The sequence below is a fragment of the Pteronotus mesoamericanus genome, unplaced genomic scaffold (assembly GCF_021234165.1).
Source record: "Pteronotus mesoamericanus isolate MK-2021 breed Mesoamerican mustached bat unplaced genomic scaffold, CSHL_Meso_final scaffold_507, whole genome shotgun sequence".
Taxonomy (NCBI): Eukaryota; Metazoa; Chordata; class Mammalia; order Chiroptera; family Mormoopidae; genus Pteronotus; species Pteronotus mesoamericanus.
The window spans coordinates 11947039-11961916 of NW_026555319.1; the positions used below are offsets into that span (position 1 = coordinate 11947039).

At 41.5% G+C, this 14878-nt stretch overlaps 1 protein-coding gene across 2 annotated transcripts in view; it reads left to right on the forward strand.

The window, feature by feature from the left end:
- Positions 1-14878, forward strand: part of CORO1C (coronin 1C) — a 69784-nt gene that overhangs the window by 27790 nt on the left and 27116 nt on the right. Inside the window, exon 1 of one of the 2 annotated variants that reach the window (XM_054594373.1) lies at positions 761-1036. The exons of the other annotated variant lie outside the window; for it this stretch is intronic. Within the exon in view, the coding sequence (XP_054450348.1) occupies positions 1001-1036 (36 nt within the window). The 5' untranslated portion in view covers positions 761-1000. Of the gene's footprint in view, positions 1-760; positions 1037-14878 lie in introns of those variants that run through there. 2 annotated transcript variants of the gene reach the window in all.

Genomic DNA, 14878 nt, shown 5'->3' on the forward strand with positions numbered 1-14878 from the left:
TTAAGCTAATTAAGAAGCCCAAAATAAACTTTTAAATGGCTAATCTTCCTCTGAGCTCAGATAGTTCTCTTCAAGTTCCATATCCACAAAAGGATTAGTGAGTCCATCTTTGCTTTTACAAACTTTGGGAAACTGATTTTCATTTATGCCATTTAAGGGAGGCCTGCATGCAGTTCCTAAGCTAACTGGATCTTATGGTTTGGTTTTCACTGACATTCAGTGGTCTACACTTAATAAATAGAACTTAGTTATTTTGTTCTTTAACCAGCTATATAGGGATTAGGATAGAATAAGTTGTTTTAAAAGTTGTGTTTGGATGAAGTGTTGATTTTTGGAGGAGCCGCAAGGGTCTGTCTGTCCCAGGCTATAATGCTGTCCGTGTGGCTTTGCTCCTTCAATATTATTTTGTTTTTAACATTGGTATAAACTAAGCCCAGTGACAGCCACTGGAAATAAGGTCAGTACTTGGGGTTACTGACTTTGACAGTCGATGGGTTTACATGTACTGTGTGGGGTTTCTGTGTATTAGTGTATTGAGCCCTTAGGGTCAGTGTGGCACAGAGGAAAGATCACAGGTCTAGGAATTGGGGAACCATGGCCAGGGGTTCAGTCCTGGCTCAGCCACTGACTTACAGTGGGACAGGGATATTTCAGTCTGTCTTTCTGCTTTTCCGTTTCTCTATCTGGAACATGAGGGGCTATATATAAAAGTAATTTTCTGCCTTGGAAATTCTAGATAATCTCAGAAGTGACTCTCCTATGGTTCTCAGTTATAGATTGATATCTAATACAGCTGGTTTGGTACCCAAAATTAGCAAAGGTCACACTGTTGTTCCATTTTTCCCCCTCATTAGTGCCAACATATTACTTTGGGAAGTAGATGCCTTTTTATTTGTGGCTGCTTTTGCACCAAAGCCAAGGATGAGCCCAACGAAGACGAGTGATCTGGTGACCCTGCAGACAGATCTGTGCCTAGGAGCTCTTGGAAGGATCTGCTGTGATGGCAGGGCCTAGCCCACGAGCCCTGAAGAGTCAGGTGACACTCTTCTTTCTTTTCTTCCTAAGACCCTGCCTTTTGACTAGTTATTATCTAAACTGGGCATCATCAGTATCTGCTAGAAAATAGAACTGTTTTCCACGTTGTCAGGAAAACTACTACATTTCTATCTGCTGACTGCTACTGCCTTCTTGATACCTATCTACCTTTGAATATGTGCCACAAGTTTTACATTTTTACAGATGTTTATACAGTACAAAGTGTTTCATTGTCTTTGGCTCTTCACAAGTGTTCAGTTAGTTGAATCATCTATAAACCGAGTGTCTCCTGGTCACCAGTATCCCTGCCTCTAGGAGCACTTGCATCTAGTTTTCATAGTGGTCAGTTTAGTTTCTTAATCTCCTCCAGAGCACTGCCGGTGTAGAGGCGCTTGCCTTCTCTGTGCAGCCTTGAAGGATAAATATGACGGGGACCCCAAGTGCATGGGGAGCCCAAGTGCATGGGAACCCATTCATCTCAAGTAGGGCTCTGCCCTGGAAAAGAGATTCCTACAACTTCAGTATTTTAGCAACTTTGAAATAGTTTTACAATGAGGTACTGCTTTTGTTTAAAAGTGAACAAAACCCAACTTCCCACATACAATATGAAGTGATGCTTGAAATCAAGATCACAAGAAATGATACTCTAGGGTGTGTATTGGGCTCCAGCATCTGTTAATAGCAGTCCAGGATTATGCTAAACAGGGACTTTCAGAGACAGGCATTTTTTAAATTTAACTTAATTTTTCAGTTAGGGGTGTGTTTTTTAATAACTTAGGGCCTTCTAGTAAGTTTCCCCCCACTTTTTTTTTTTTTTTTTTTTTTTTACTATAGACAGGTGGGTTGGTTTTGGTGATGCTATGGCTCTCTGTACATGTTAATATTGAATGTACATTATTGATCTTAAGATGTACTGTGATACTTTCAGAAAGGCTCCCATTTAAAAACATGGTCTTCCCTCAATTTCTCTTCAAAAGCTCATTAGTGTTAGCAGTAATTAGGGCTTATTATTACAACCTCATGAGGTTTGTGGTTAGGTTCTGGGAGAATCATGGTCTCTGTCTTTCAGGACTTAAAAAATGGAGAGAGTAGTAGGGACACATACATAAAAAAACACATACACAGCAAGGGGTAAGCTTAGGAACTACTGTATGCTTATTTTAACTCTATGGGTTGTGAGGTTTTTGTCAGGAAGATTTTATCAGAGAAGCTGGGATTCTAAGAGGTCACCGCCAGAGGAGTATGGCAAGCACTCAGCCCTGAGGTGGGGCGATGTAGATGAGCGCGTATGATGCAAGATCTCTGTTGTAAGGCCCCCGCCAAGCTGCGGCTTGCCTTTCTCGCCTGACTTTTCAAGGTGTGGCTTAGTACGTTTTCTTATTCTTTGTTCTTTCGGAGACTCAACAATAGCAGTCCTGCTGAACAGAAATTGGCTTTGTGGTTTTGGCTATAGGGATTTTTTTTCCCTACAACTGCATAAGCTGCCTTGTCCCAGCCCCCTGTGTACTCTACCACGTGGGCATGAACAAACCTCTCCTGTGTTGAGTTGCCACACTCGTGATGTGGGACTGAGGCCTTCCCATCCCTGCTGTGAATCATGTGGGACATTCAAACACGCCAGTGTTTGTGGTTAGGTGCACGTGCACACACGCACCAAAACTTCAGATCACAGTGGACCTGTTAATCCTGACCTTCGGCAAATAAGGGTGAGAGGACCTGGTTAGAATTATTTGCTCTTGATCTCTTAACAGTCACTTGGATGGAGAATGCACATTGCATGGCTCCTGTCTTCCCTAATTCCTTTCTCCCCTCAGGCCTTGACTGTTCTTACCTGGGAATATTGGATGGCTGATTTTATCCTCCCTTTAATTGCCCTGGAGAGCAGCTCTCTGCTCTGTGCCCTAATGGGATGGGTGTGGCCAGGTTTCTGTTGACCTTGTGGGTCACTATCTCTTCTCCCCCTCTATCTCCTCTGGTATAGCTGTATAAATTATACCTTATGTACGGTTACATTTCTGCCATTTATTTTAGGAACTGTGTGTGGGAATATTTGAGATGTTGCTGTATTTATGTCTGTGAACTATCTTTTCAGTTCATTTTGTAGTTTGAACTAGGGTTTTGTAAAAAAATTTAGCCCTAAGGAAATAATTTCAATGAATATTTTCTTAGTTCTCTCAAGGACAGGATATAACTGTGCCTTCTAGATGCATACAAAAGAAATGAATTACTTATAGCAGCTGCCTTAGGGCATTAGGACTTAATTCTCTCACAAAACTTGAGTTAATTGGGGCTGCTTTAGAGCGTTTTTGTGCCATACTTATTGAGGAAGAAATATTGATTCATTTCAGTCAGTATTCTGAGTGTCTCCTCTAACTGTTCATTGTCCAACTCACATGCTACCTCTCACCCACTGAGACAGTGGAAATCATTCTTTGGTTTCTCTTAGCTGCCTGTCCCTGCTACTAGTACCACAGTCTGCATTATCATACTGTATTATAATTATTTTCTTTGTTAATTAACAGATAAAGGGAAGGCAATTAAAATTGCATGCTCTTGATCTCCTAATATTCACTTGAATGGAGGATACAAACTGGATGGCTGTTGGATTGGTAGCTCTTGATAATAGGTTCTCCAAAATCAGGCCTTACCCTTTTGTGGCAGGAGCCTCCCAGGACAGTGTCCAGTGATTCTTACCTCCTTGTATTCATGCCCACATTGTGTGGCTCCCTCCTATGTTAAATAGGGCTGACTGTATGACCGTTAGGACATGCAAACATGCAGTTGGTGGAGTTTGACTCTGAAGCTAGATCATAAAAGCATATTATCTTCCACTTTGTCTCTTTTGGAACCTGCACTTTCCAAGCAGCTCTGCAGAGAGGTCCATAGGACTTACCACCAATGGCCAGCGCCAACCTAACAAACGTGAGTGAGCCATCCTGAAAGGGATCCTGTGGCACTGCCTGACACCTCGACTCATGAGAACCGGGAGCCAGAACCACCCAGATAACTGCTGCTTTGTGCTCATGACCCTCAGAAACTGTGTGAGATAGTAAATGTTTACTATTTTAAGTAGCTAAGTTTTAGAGTTCAGCAGCAATTGATGATAATTTACACATGTATTCTCAGAATATGGTGCTTGATTCATAATGTTACATCACATAATGCATAAATAAATGAGCACTTCGCAATGACCTAAAAGGCCATCCGGCAGGTTTAAGCACTCTTTCCACTCCCCCCCCCAAAAAAAGTCTGTGTAAATATATAAATATATGTAGATGTGCAGCACTCTTAAATAAATCTTAAATGAATAATTGGTGGATTCTGTACAGTAGCAAGAGAAGTTTGTTATATGACAGTGTCCTTATGTTCCATGATACTGTCATGTGACCTGAAAAATGTGTTACAAGGTCATAGTCATTATCTCATGTAACTTCAAATTACGTTACTGGTTTTGGGGAGAAAGTCTGGGATGTTAAGATTGATGGTGAGTGTAAAGGGGATTTTTATTTTCTTCTTTATAATACCTGTACTTTTTAAAAAATGCTTTACAATGATATTAATTTAAAGATTACTTTAAAAAGTATTGTCAATAGTATTATCAGAGCATATATAAAGAACTAACTTGTCTAAGCTTTAGTGAAATCTAAAACAATACCATAAAAAATCACATTTATTCATTCATGTACTCATTCCTTAGACATCTGAGCGTCTGCTGTGTGCCATGGCCTGTGCTGGGGTCTTGTTCTGAACAAGCTTTGATAACAGTTGACCTTGATCTCTGCAGTGGGGAGCGTCGTGTGTGCATAAAGTGCCTGACACAGTGACGAGAGATGAGTTCCGACTGAGGCTCAGCAGTCAAGGAAGACATCACGGAGGGGTTCTTTGGGATTCTTTGGGATTCAGATTGCAGAGAAGCCCAGCCAAGTCACTAAATGGCTGAGTTAGAAGGGTTGCTCTGTTCTGGGAGGGCAGTGAGTGGGGTGGGAGCCACACTCCTTCACACACCTGGCTCTCTGGGTATTTACATGGACTGTTCTAGTATTGGAAAACTGGGGTGTTTGATTGGAGGGCGATTAAGAGGAGCTGAAGGATAACTTTTTGATAGAAAATCACATTTCTTGGCTCTGTTTTTCCCTTCTCTCCCATTGTAAATAGTACAAAATTGGTGTTTTCCATGATCATTTTATGGAGGAGAAACAGAATAAGCACTCTTCTTTATTTTTTGAATTATTGTTATAACTGCAATAACATTGCACATTTCCTCTGTATCAGCTTCAGGAAAAGATTGTGCCTTCATATCATAGTCTTAAAAATGAGACTCCACAATGGCACCAGAATATGCTTGGAAGGCCGCTACCGAGGCAGTGTCTCAGTTTTTGCATATCGTAGGGCTGCTGTCCTACCTCGTCCTTCAGCTGCAGGAATTGAAACTCAAATTGAGTGATTGCCCAGAGCTGTGCATCTTTCATGGATTAGAACTTAGGTTTCTGAGTCTTTATTTGATTTGTACATGTATATTTTTTGATTAACATTTTTTCCCACTGAGTGTGAAACATTTTTTTTGTATAGAAACTGCAGTATAATTGACACTTAATCCTTCGCATCTTTCTCTGGGATTAGAAGACTTAATAACAAAAACACTAGCTTGTCAGGGCTTTGATTCTGTCAGCTCAGAAAATTGTCTTAAGGTTTGGAAAGTACTTTGTCTATACTACGCCTTGTGCGGAAACAGCGACGATGATGAATTCGCAGCAGTACCCGTTTTTGAGGGCTTCTTAAGTGCCAGGCGCCGTGGTGATAGTTGCCTTCTTTTATGGACTAGTTCAAAAGAAATGGCAGTCTCCCGATGGCGCTTTTAACCAGCACCTGCTAGATTTGCACTGGCTGCCCCCCCCCACCCCGTACTGTACACTGCTAACAGGCAGTTTCCGTCCCCGCAGATAGCGGTGCTCTGTTGCTTGGACAAGGGCAGTGCCAGCAGTGCCAGCAGCCCTTTGTCCAGATGTGGGGTTTTGGCCCATGGTGTCTTTGGTGTTATGGGCAGGGGGTTTTATTCTTGTCAGTGTCCTGATGTGTCCCAGAATGCCCATTCACTGCCTCCAGAAATAGAAGCTGTCAGATGCCCAGAACACCTTCAACTGTCAATAGTCTGGGCCGTGAAAGGCTGGGAGCGGTGGGGGGAGGGGGCGGGGAGGGTGTATGGGGGATGAAGGAGGCAGGGGTAGGGCGCCAGGTGCAGAACAATGCCTTCCAAATAATGTCACGAGCTGCCAGCCACACGAGGGAGCCCCTCATGGCCTCATTACCACATGAAGTGCCACAGAAGGGCCTTTTCATTTTCTCCCAGTGACTCTGTTTTCCATAGTCTTGCTGTGGAAAGGAGAAGGGGGGGGCGCTCCAGTCAACCTCAGTTAACAATGGAGCACAAAGTCCTGGCAGAAGGAACCTCACAATGTACCCTGGGGCTATTTTTGATTACAGTGAGTGACAGTGACTCAGAGTGTGCCCTGGCAGATGACGGCTTGCACCCTCCTTTCCCCTCCCTCCTCCCCTGGAGATGAGCAGGCAGCCTGTCCTTTGTGCATTTCCTTGGCCGGCTTCTCTAACTGCTGCAGCTCACTGATATGTCCACAGCAGCGGCCGCAGGCTTGACAGGGCTCTGACAGTGGTTTTTACCATATATGGCCATCAGAGCTCGGGCTGTCAGCTGGCCAGGATAATTTCCTTCCTCTGCTTTGATTGGCTGCACAGCAGCTTGGAGAATGGTGGGATCTGGGAGTGTGTGGTGAAGGGAAGCCACTGAGTCAAGTGCAAAGACCATTTAACTCTTTCCTGGTTTTCTGGAGCCCGCATCCCTGCTGAGCACACGAGCGAGTGCTGCCGGCAGAAGCCCTCAGCCTGTAAACAGTAGCCCCAGTCTGGGAAAGCAGTGAGGAAAAGGTTCCTGTACACAGCTTAGTCTGAAATAGACTCAAGGTTTAATGGACAAATTCCTGCAGTCCCGATTTTTCCAGAAGCCACCTTACAGCCATGGGTAGCAACTTTTCTGTTCCCAACGAGTCCAATACCAGTGTTAGGGGTGGGGCCCGAGTTGAGTGCAGGGCAGGCTGAGCTGCGAGCACGTGTTGGCGCTCTCAGAGGAGCGGTGACTTGGGTTTCTTTTCTGGCTGAGCTTTAAGTCAGGAGTAAACGATACAGCTACTGAATTGGGTCTCTCTACTCCCGTCCTCCTGCTTGTTTACAACCGCTGCCTTGTGTTACAACTGCTGCCGCGGGATGTGTACTGCCTCGCCATGGAGCCCAGGGCATTTACTACCTAAAATAGTTGTAATTTTTTCTGTTTTTCATCCCCACTTCAAGAAGGATGGATTTATATTCTGAGGCTTGAGGGCAAACCAGCGCAGAGCTGGCATGGGAAGGGGAGCCCGGAGCCCTTCACCCTCTCAGAGGGTCCCCGGAGAGATCATCTCCAGTGTCATTTGCTCAGCGCAAGGGGCGAGGCAACCAAGCGCACTCTCCTTTCTAATTTGATACTGAATGCTTTGTTTAAATTTTCTATGTTTGTGCTTACATTGATAGTTCTTTTGGTTTTCGGCTTTTGCTTTGAAGCTGAATTTTATTTTGACTTGGTTCTACCTCATCTTGGGTTCCTAGTTTTTTTGTTCTCAGGCTTAGAAGTATCATATGAAATTACTTGTCTGCACTGATGAGGTTTTTACTTCATAAATTTTTTGTTAAGTCAAGGAAGTTAGGAAATCCACAGCTTTTCTGGGCACTGTTGGGAATTTAGGCACGGTTATGGAGGCATTAGCTCTTCTACTTTTGTGTTTTCTGATAATATATCCATTGTTTTAGAGTAACTTCCCTCAGGTTCTTAAAAATGGCCTCTTCGATACTGAAACCAGTTGTGAAGAGAACCCGTGATGGCAGAACAGCTTGCTTGGCACTTTCACTGTGCCCAGAGGCTCCCTGCTCACGCGGGCAGGTGAGGCCCCGCAGAACCCCACTGCCCTGCCTGGCAGCCTCAGCGCTTAGCTTACCTTTCAGGACTGGGTGACTCCGTCTGCGTGTTTTAATTTGGAGCGCCTGCTCTTAGGTTGGTGTTTCTGGTTCATTTAAAGTAAAACCTGCTCAGAATGTGTTATTCTTGGGCCCTGAGCTGTCACTTGCAGTGACTGGCCTGTCAACAAGTCCTGTATCACATGTATCAGTCTTTATGGTCTGCTGCAGAAGTTCCTGTCTCCTTGTCTGGGCCACTTCTCCCCCCGTCGCCAAACCAGTCACTATAGCTCCTCCCTGTGGGGCAACAGGGCCTTAAGAGATTTCAGCAGAACACGTATTCACATAAATAATACTGTTAGAAGAAAAAGGAAATTGAATAAAAAGGAAAACCCACTTCAATAGACATCCTTTTTTGACTCCTTTGAACTCTGCACAGTGGGAATGGAGCCCCTAGGCCTGGGCTGGAAACTTTTCCTTTGCTTCTGAGCACATGTCTGACTTAAACCATTATCTTTGCTGGGAGTTCAAAAATTCTTACTATATTACACCAAGGCCAGTAATGAGTTATTATCACTGTCTTTGAAAAGATTTTCTAATTCAGGAACGGTATGATAGAGTTTTTGAAATTTGGGCATATAAAGTGATTTTGATTAGCATTTTTTCCTAAAATGAAAACTTTTATGAATATAAGGTGGGGATGGACAATTTGGAAAATCCTTATACCTCATTCCTTGAGTCAAGATGGGGTAGGGCTGTTTAGGCCCTTACCTCAGAGGGTGGTGCAATCAGTCTGGATAATAAACACAGATTATAATACTGGATTATAAACTGGCTAGCTAACAAGAGTACACTGTAGGTTAGAAGTTGGACAAGTACTGGCAGGCTGCCTGTGCTGGACTTGATAAGGGAGACAGTATAGAAAGCACTGAGAACCCAGAGCCCCAGAAGGTCTTTGGCTTCTGTGATTGAACTCCAGAATGTAAACTGGGAAGGAATGGTATGTGGAATACCTTGAGCATCTGAAAGGGTAATATTTGATTGACTGGTAAAATTAATGTGTGTCACTTTTTATCACCATGGGTATTTATTAGCTTTATGAAAACATGTTGGTTATGAGAAAGAGTAAGGCTGTCTGGGTAGTGCTGTGTGGCTTTATCAATGTGTTACATTTTGAAGGAAGATTTTCAGTGATTATTAGATTAATTCTCCTTAGCACCAGTTTAGTAACACCTTCAGCCTCATACTGAACAAGCTAAAGTGTGGATCAAAAACAATTATTATGCCAGGGGCCACTCTTATATTAAGAAATAATCGTTCTGAGTGATTTTTAATAGAGTATAATGCATCGGCCATATTGGAAGCTTCCCAATGTTGAATTTTGAGAGTTTGGATACATTATAATGTCTGTGGGTACATCTGTAACATACCATTAGATCCTTTAAAACCACATCCCAGAGTGGAACTCTTTTGTAGAAACATATCTGTGAGAAGATTTCTTTTACATGTTTGTTAGTATGTATTTAGAGTGTGTTGATTGCACAGCACAGGCTTATAGGATGAGTGCACTTCTTAAGTATGGATTCTTTTTTGAAATGAGGTGTGAGAAATAAGACACACTGTTACATGTAAGTGGAAGCAGTGGTGGTTTTCCATTGAAATTGGTGGCAAATATCCTTAGAACTAGAAATAGTTCATGAGAATTATGTTGAATTTTGGATGCGAAAGGAGGAATGTTTTTGCAAAGTTATTTAAAATTACAAACATTTCTTCTTAGAGCAGTTAGATAAAGTTCTGTATTGACCGATGCTTAAAATCTTATGTCATTCACCCTCCCTCCCCTTTTAAAAAAATGCCCATTGGTGAAAAGTGTAGCCTGACTCTGGGTTTAGTTGAAGCGTCAGTCTCCAGGAGCTCTGCCGAGGTTTGTTTTGTTTTTTGGTTTTTGGTTTGTGTTTTTTTTGCTGCTTTGAAATGTTTGAGGACCTTCCCCAAACTTAAAGCAAATGACAGTGCTGGTGCCTAGAAGGTTTTCTGCCACTGTGAGGGTTGCTGGAACACGTCAAAGCCATCAGCCTCTGCTCGGGCCAGCCACATGGAAATTGTGCTATCACACCTCTCTCTTGTGCCAGCTGTACGCACATTTTGGAGGCGGAATTTTCCCTGGGGCTCATGTTGCTTGGCCCTTGGCGGGCCATTGGATCTTTTAGATAATGTCTGTTAGCTACTGCCCTGACCTATTTCACTCCTGTCCCACAACTTTTGAATTGGACTCTGAGCCAGAGCCTTGAGGGACCTTGATGTTGGTCGCTGTTACCACTTGAGTTGACTTGCTGGCAATGCCCACCATTTGGAGTTTTAGCTAAAGCAGTACAACAGAAGGTCTCCAATGGCATGTGATTGGGACTAGTAAGTAATCAGTAAATAAAAGACTTTGTTTAAAGTGGGAGGTCTAAATGACTGACTGTTTGTTCTTGGCTGCATGTTCATTTCCAGGCTAGAAAAGTAGTACTGTTCTAGATGATGCAGCTGAGGTGACACATCCCTAAGGAAACAGTGGGCTGATTTGTTAGTGAATGAGATGATTCTATATGTAAGCCTTGGGAAATTGATGGATAGTTCTTAAAATATCACCAGTTAGTCAAAAAAGATTAAAAGCAGGCATTAAATTCTTGTAAACCTTCCTTCCAGCCTCAGCATTCATTTCGATTTGCCGCTGACAGGTACAGGTAAGCTGTGTTGTGGCCCTGACTTCAGCGGATGTCTTTCTGGACGGTCCTTCACAGTTTTGCAAATTAGACATGGAGTCCTTGGTTTATTAACTGGATGATAAATGAGGTTGTGTCATGGGTCTGAATGAGAAATGCACTCTCAGTTAGAGCCTAGTGCAAAATGTCTTTCATAAAAGATGTGTCCTCATCTTTACCATATAAGGCCGTTATTGTATGGTTTCCTTCAGTTTCAGTGCACTTGAGCTCCCAACAGCTTATAATTGCCCAGCTCCGCCCTTTTAATAATACACACTCATTGGGTGAACTATGTTGTGCTTTTTTAAAAATTTGATTTTGTTATGGGTAAGAAGAGATGGAGAGATACAAGCCCTTGAAAGCAAAATAGCTGATGCTTGACTGTGCCTTTTGAACATCCTGTATGTAGAACTATCAATGTATTGTACACTTAAAATGCCAGTCTTCTCACACTTTCATCTCCTTTTTATTCCTTTATCCCTGTTAGACATTAAGTCAATTCCCTTTCTTTTGTGTTGCAATATGATTCGTTTTATTTGTTGTAAGGATTTATGATGATGTCACAACTAGAGGAAGCAGCTGTTTACAGGACATAGATTTTTATTAACTCCTTGTTTCTGATAACCAGCTGCCAATAATTTTAGTATTACTTTTGTGCCTTCGGCACTCTCCATGGCGTAGTGGAAATTTCTTTCCCTATAGAAATCTATTGCTGTTTTAGATCACTGCTTCTTGACTTTCTCTATACTTCAGTGTCCTTATTTAGAAAATGGGGATTATGAAGTCCCTGTATCATAAAGGTACTTGTGAGAATGAAGATATAAGGGCTTTCTAACAGTTTCTAACACATAACAAAAACACTCTAATAGTATTGGTTGTTATTATTATTTGTTTTTGATAGAAAGGGAGGAAATTAAATAACATTTTATTTCCTACAAAAACATCGGAATCTTCAGGCCTTTTATGCTAGAGACTTGTTGGGGCTGAGTTGAACATGGCAGAATGCTTTGTTACTATTCTCACATATCTTACTTGACGGACAAATACTGGTTAACAGCTATTTACTTTTAGCTAGGGTGGCTTAATTTTAACCTAAGAAAGTCATTCAGTAAGTTGCTCAGTTTGTAATTAAGAACAACCAGTATTAGCACTTCCAGATTTCCCTCAAAATTGTTTTATGTCTGAGCAAAAGCTCTTGCCTAGATTGAAAAAAATTATTTGGTGTCCTTGGAAGCTCAGAATTCAGCACTTTGCCATCGAGATGCCAGATGTGGGTTGCTGGCGAGAGCGTACGAATGCAGAGTCCCTGGGATCAAAGAAAACAATTCAGACAGAAAAACTTTTTTCCTTGAGAGTGAAAATTGTTTAAAAATGTAAAGTTAGTAACAAGACATTGGTGTTTCTCAACTTTATTATTTTATTAATTAAAAAAAAAAGGGAAACAGCCCTGGCTGGTGTGTCTCAGTGGGCTGAGCACCAGACTGCGAACCAGAAGGTCGCCGGTTCAATTCCTGGTTAGAGCACATGCCTGGGTTGCGGGCCACATTCCCCTCTGGGGGGATGTGGGGGACAACCGATTGATGTTTCTCTCCCCCTCTTTCTACCTCCCTTCCCACCTCTCTAAATATAAATAAAGAAAATCTTTTAAAAGGGAAGGAAACAAATTAAACAAAAAATAAAATAGGACATTTGTGTACTCCCCCACAAGATTAAACAGATGTTAATATTTTGCCATGTTTGTTTCATATCTCTTTTTGAAAAACATTGAAGCATAACAGCTGTAGCTAAAATACCATTCCCCTTTACTTCTTTCTCCTTCTCCAGAGTTGGTCAAAGTTGGTATGTGTCATATTTTTATACTTCTATTACACATGTATGTGTCTAAACAATATTATTTTGTGTGTGTTAAACTTTCAAATGATACTTATTCCCATACCAAGGGATGGTTAAATTGCTTCTGGTAGTTTTGTTTTGTTTTTCCCACTATTCCCGACAGTGCTGTAATTAAAATCTTTCTTGTGAAAAATATGGGGCTTTTCTCCCACAAGACTGCCTAGAAGTGGGACTTCTGAGGGGTGGGCATCTTCACCTCCAGCTGTTTCCAGATCACTCTCAAAAGCGGGTGGTGGGGTAGTCTCTCCTCTGATCAGTTATGAGTTCCTCTTTCCCAACACACTTGCCAGCACTTGTATTTAGACTTCTAAGTTGTTGCCAGTTTTAATAGGTATACGATGTTACCTCATTGTTTTAATTTGCAGTTCCCTGATTCCAATGAGATTATCTTTTCATGTATCTGTCTCTTTTCAGGTTTCATTCCCTGTGATTTCTCTGTTCGCTTGCCCCTCGTTCTCTGAGGCAGCTGTTGACTTTGTCAGGTCTTTATTTTGCATGTATATCTCCTCCTAGCCTGCAACATGTCTTTTCACTTATGTGTTTTGAGACCAACCCACACTACTGAATTTGGTTTAGTTTAGTTTTTTTTTGTTTTTTTGTTTTTTTAGGAGAGTTTACACAAAGTTTCCCTCCTTTACACTGTCCTTTTGGTATCAAGGTGTACATTCTTTATTTAATGAGTTCAGTGGTGCTCCTCTTTTTTCTCTTTTCTGGGAATGTTTGTTTGAATGTTTGGTGAAATTTACCTGTAAGACCGTCTGATCCTAGTGATTTTTGGTGTTTAGTGACTATTTGATTTATGAGACTGTGTGATACTTAATTGGTGCTTTATGGTTATAGTTCTATTTAGGTTTTCTATTTATTTGAAAAGTTTTGATAAGTTAGATTTTTATCTAGGAGATTGCTTATTTATTGGAGTTTTCAAATTTATTATCAAATGTTATTCATAGTATATTAATTCAGATCATGTAAATTTCTACCATATTTGTATTATGTCCCTTTTTTTATTCCTGGTGTTTGTACCTTCTTTCTTCCATATCTAATTTTGTTGATTTGTTTTATTATTTTCTTTCTCATTAATTCTCATAATTTTATGTTCTTTGGGCTTACTCTGTTTTCTAACTTCTTGGGTTAGATATTTAACTCATTAATTGTCAGTCTTCTCTCATTTATGCATTTAAGCCTATAAAATTCCCCCTAAGATCTGTTTTAGCTATATCCTACAAGTTTTGGTAGGTCATTGAAAAGGGTTCTCAGACCCAATTTCTGTGTGTGTATGAAGGCTTCTTCACACCAACAAGCAAGTCTCAGACACCAGCAGGATGTTTCAGAATTCAATGTAATTCTGATACTATCTTCCCAGAGATAGCATCACATTCCACAGGTTAAAGGTTCAGTCCTGCAAGACTGCCCTCCTCCCCTAACACATACTTCAGATGCTAGTCACAAGTCCAGGTTGTTACCTGTGCTTCTGACTCACAAAATAGATATTCCAAGGATCCCTTCCTTGGGTTTGATTAATTTGCTAGAATCGTTTGCAGAACTCAGGAAAACTCCTTTACTTACTAGATTACAGATTTATTACAAAGGGTATTAAAGGATATGAGTTAATAGCCAGGTACATAGGGTGAGGTCCCCAACAAAGGAGCTTCTCTCCTTGTGGAGCTTGGGGCCTGGCATGATGGCATGGAACGTGTTCCTCAAGAGACCAGCCTGCAGTCTTCCTGGGCTTCATCGCATAGTTATGGCGGACCGAGTCATTGGCCATTGGCAGTTGAACTCAATCTCCAGCCTGTCTCTCCTTCTCACAGGCCAGGGGGTGGGACTGAAAGTTCCAACCCTTTAATCACATGGTTGGGTTTCCAGAGGACTAGTCCCCATACTTGGTTGGGATCCCAAAGTAACCTCATTGGCATAACAAGAGACACTTTTATCACTCTCAACACTTAGGAAATTTTAAGGGTTTTGGGAGCTATGAACCAAGAGTATGGATGATGGCCAAATATCTTTTAAATCACAGTATCGCAGTGATGTATTTGTTTATTATCAGTTTAAACATCTGTTGGCTATTAACATTTTCTGTGTGTATTATTTATTGTATTTAAAATTTTTTAGAATCATCAGAGATTTTTGGTTTATATTTTTGTTTTTAGTTATATTGCATTAGACTCAGAACATGCTCTACAGGATATTGTTTCCTTGGT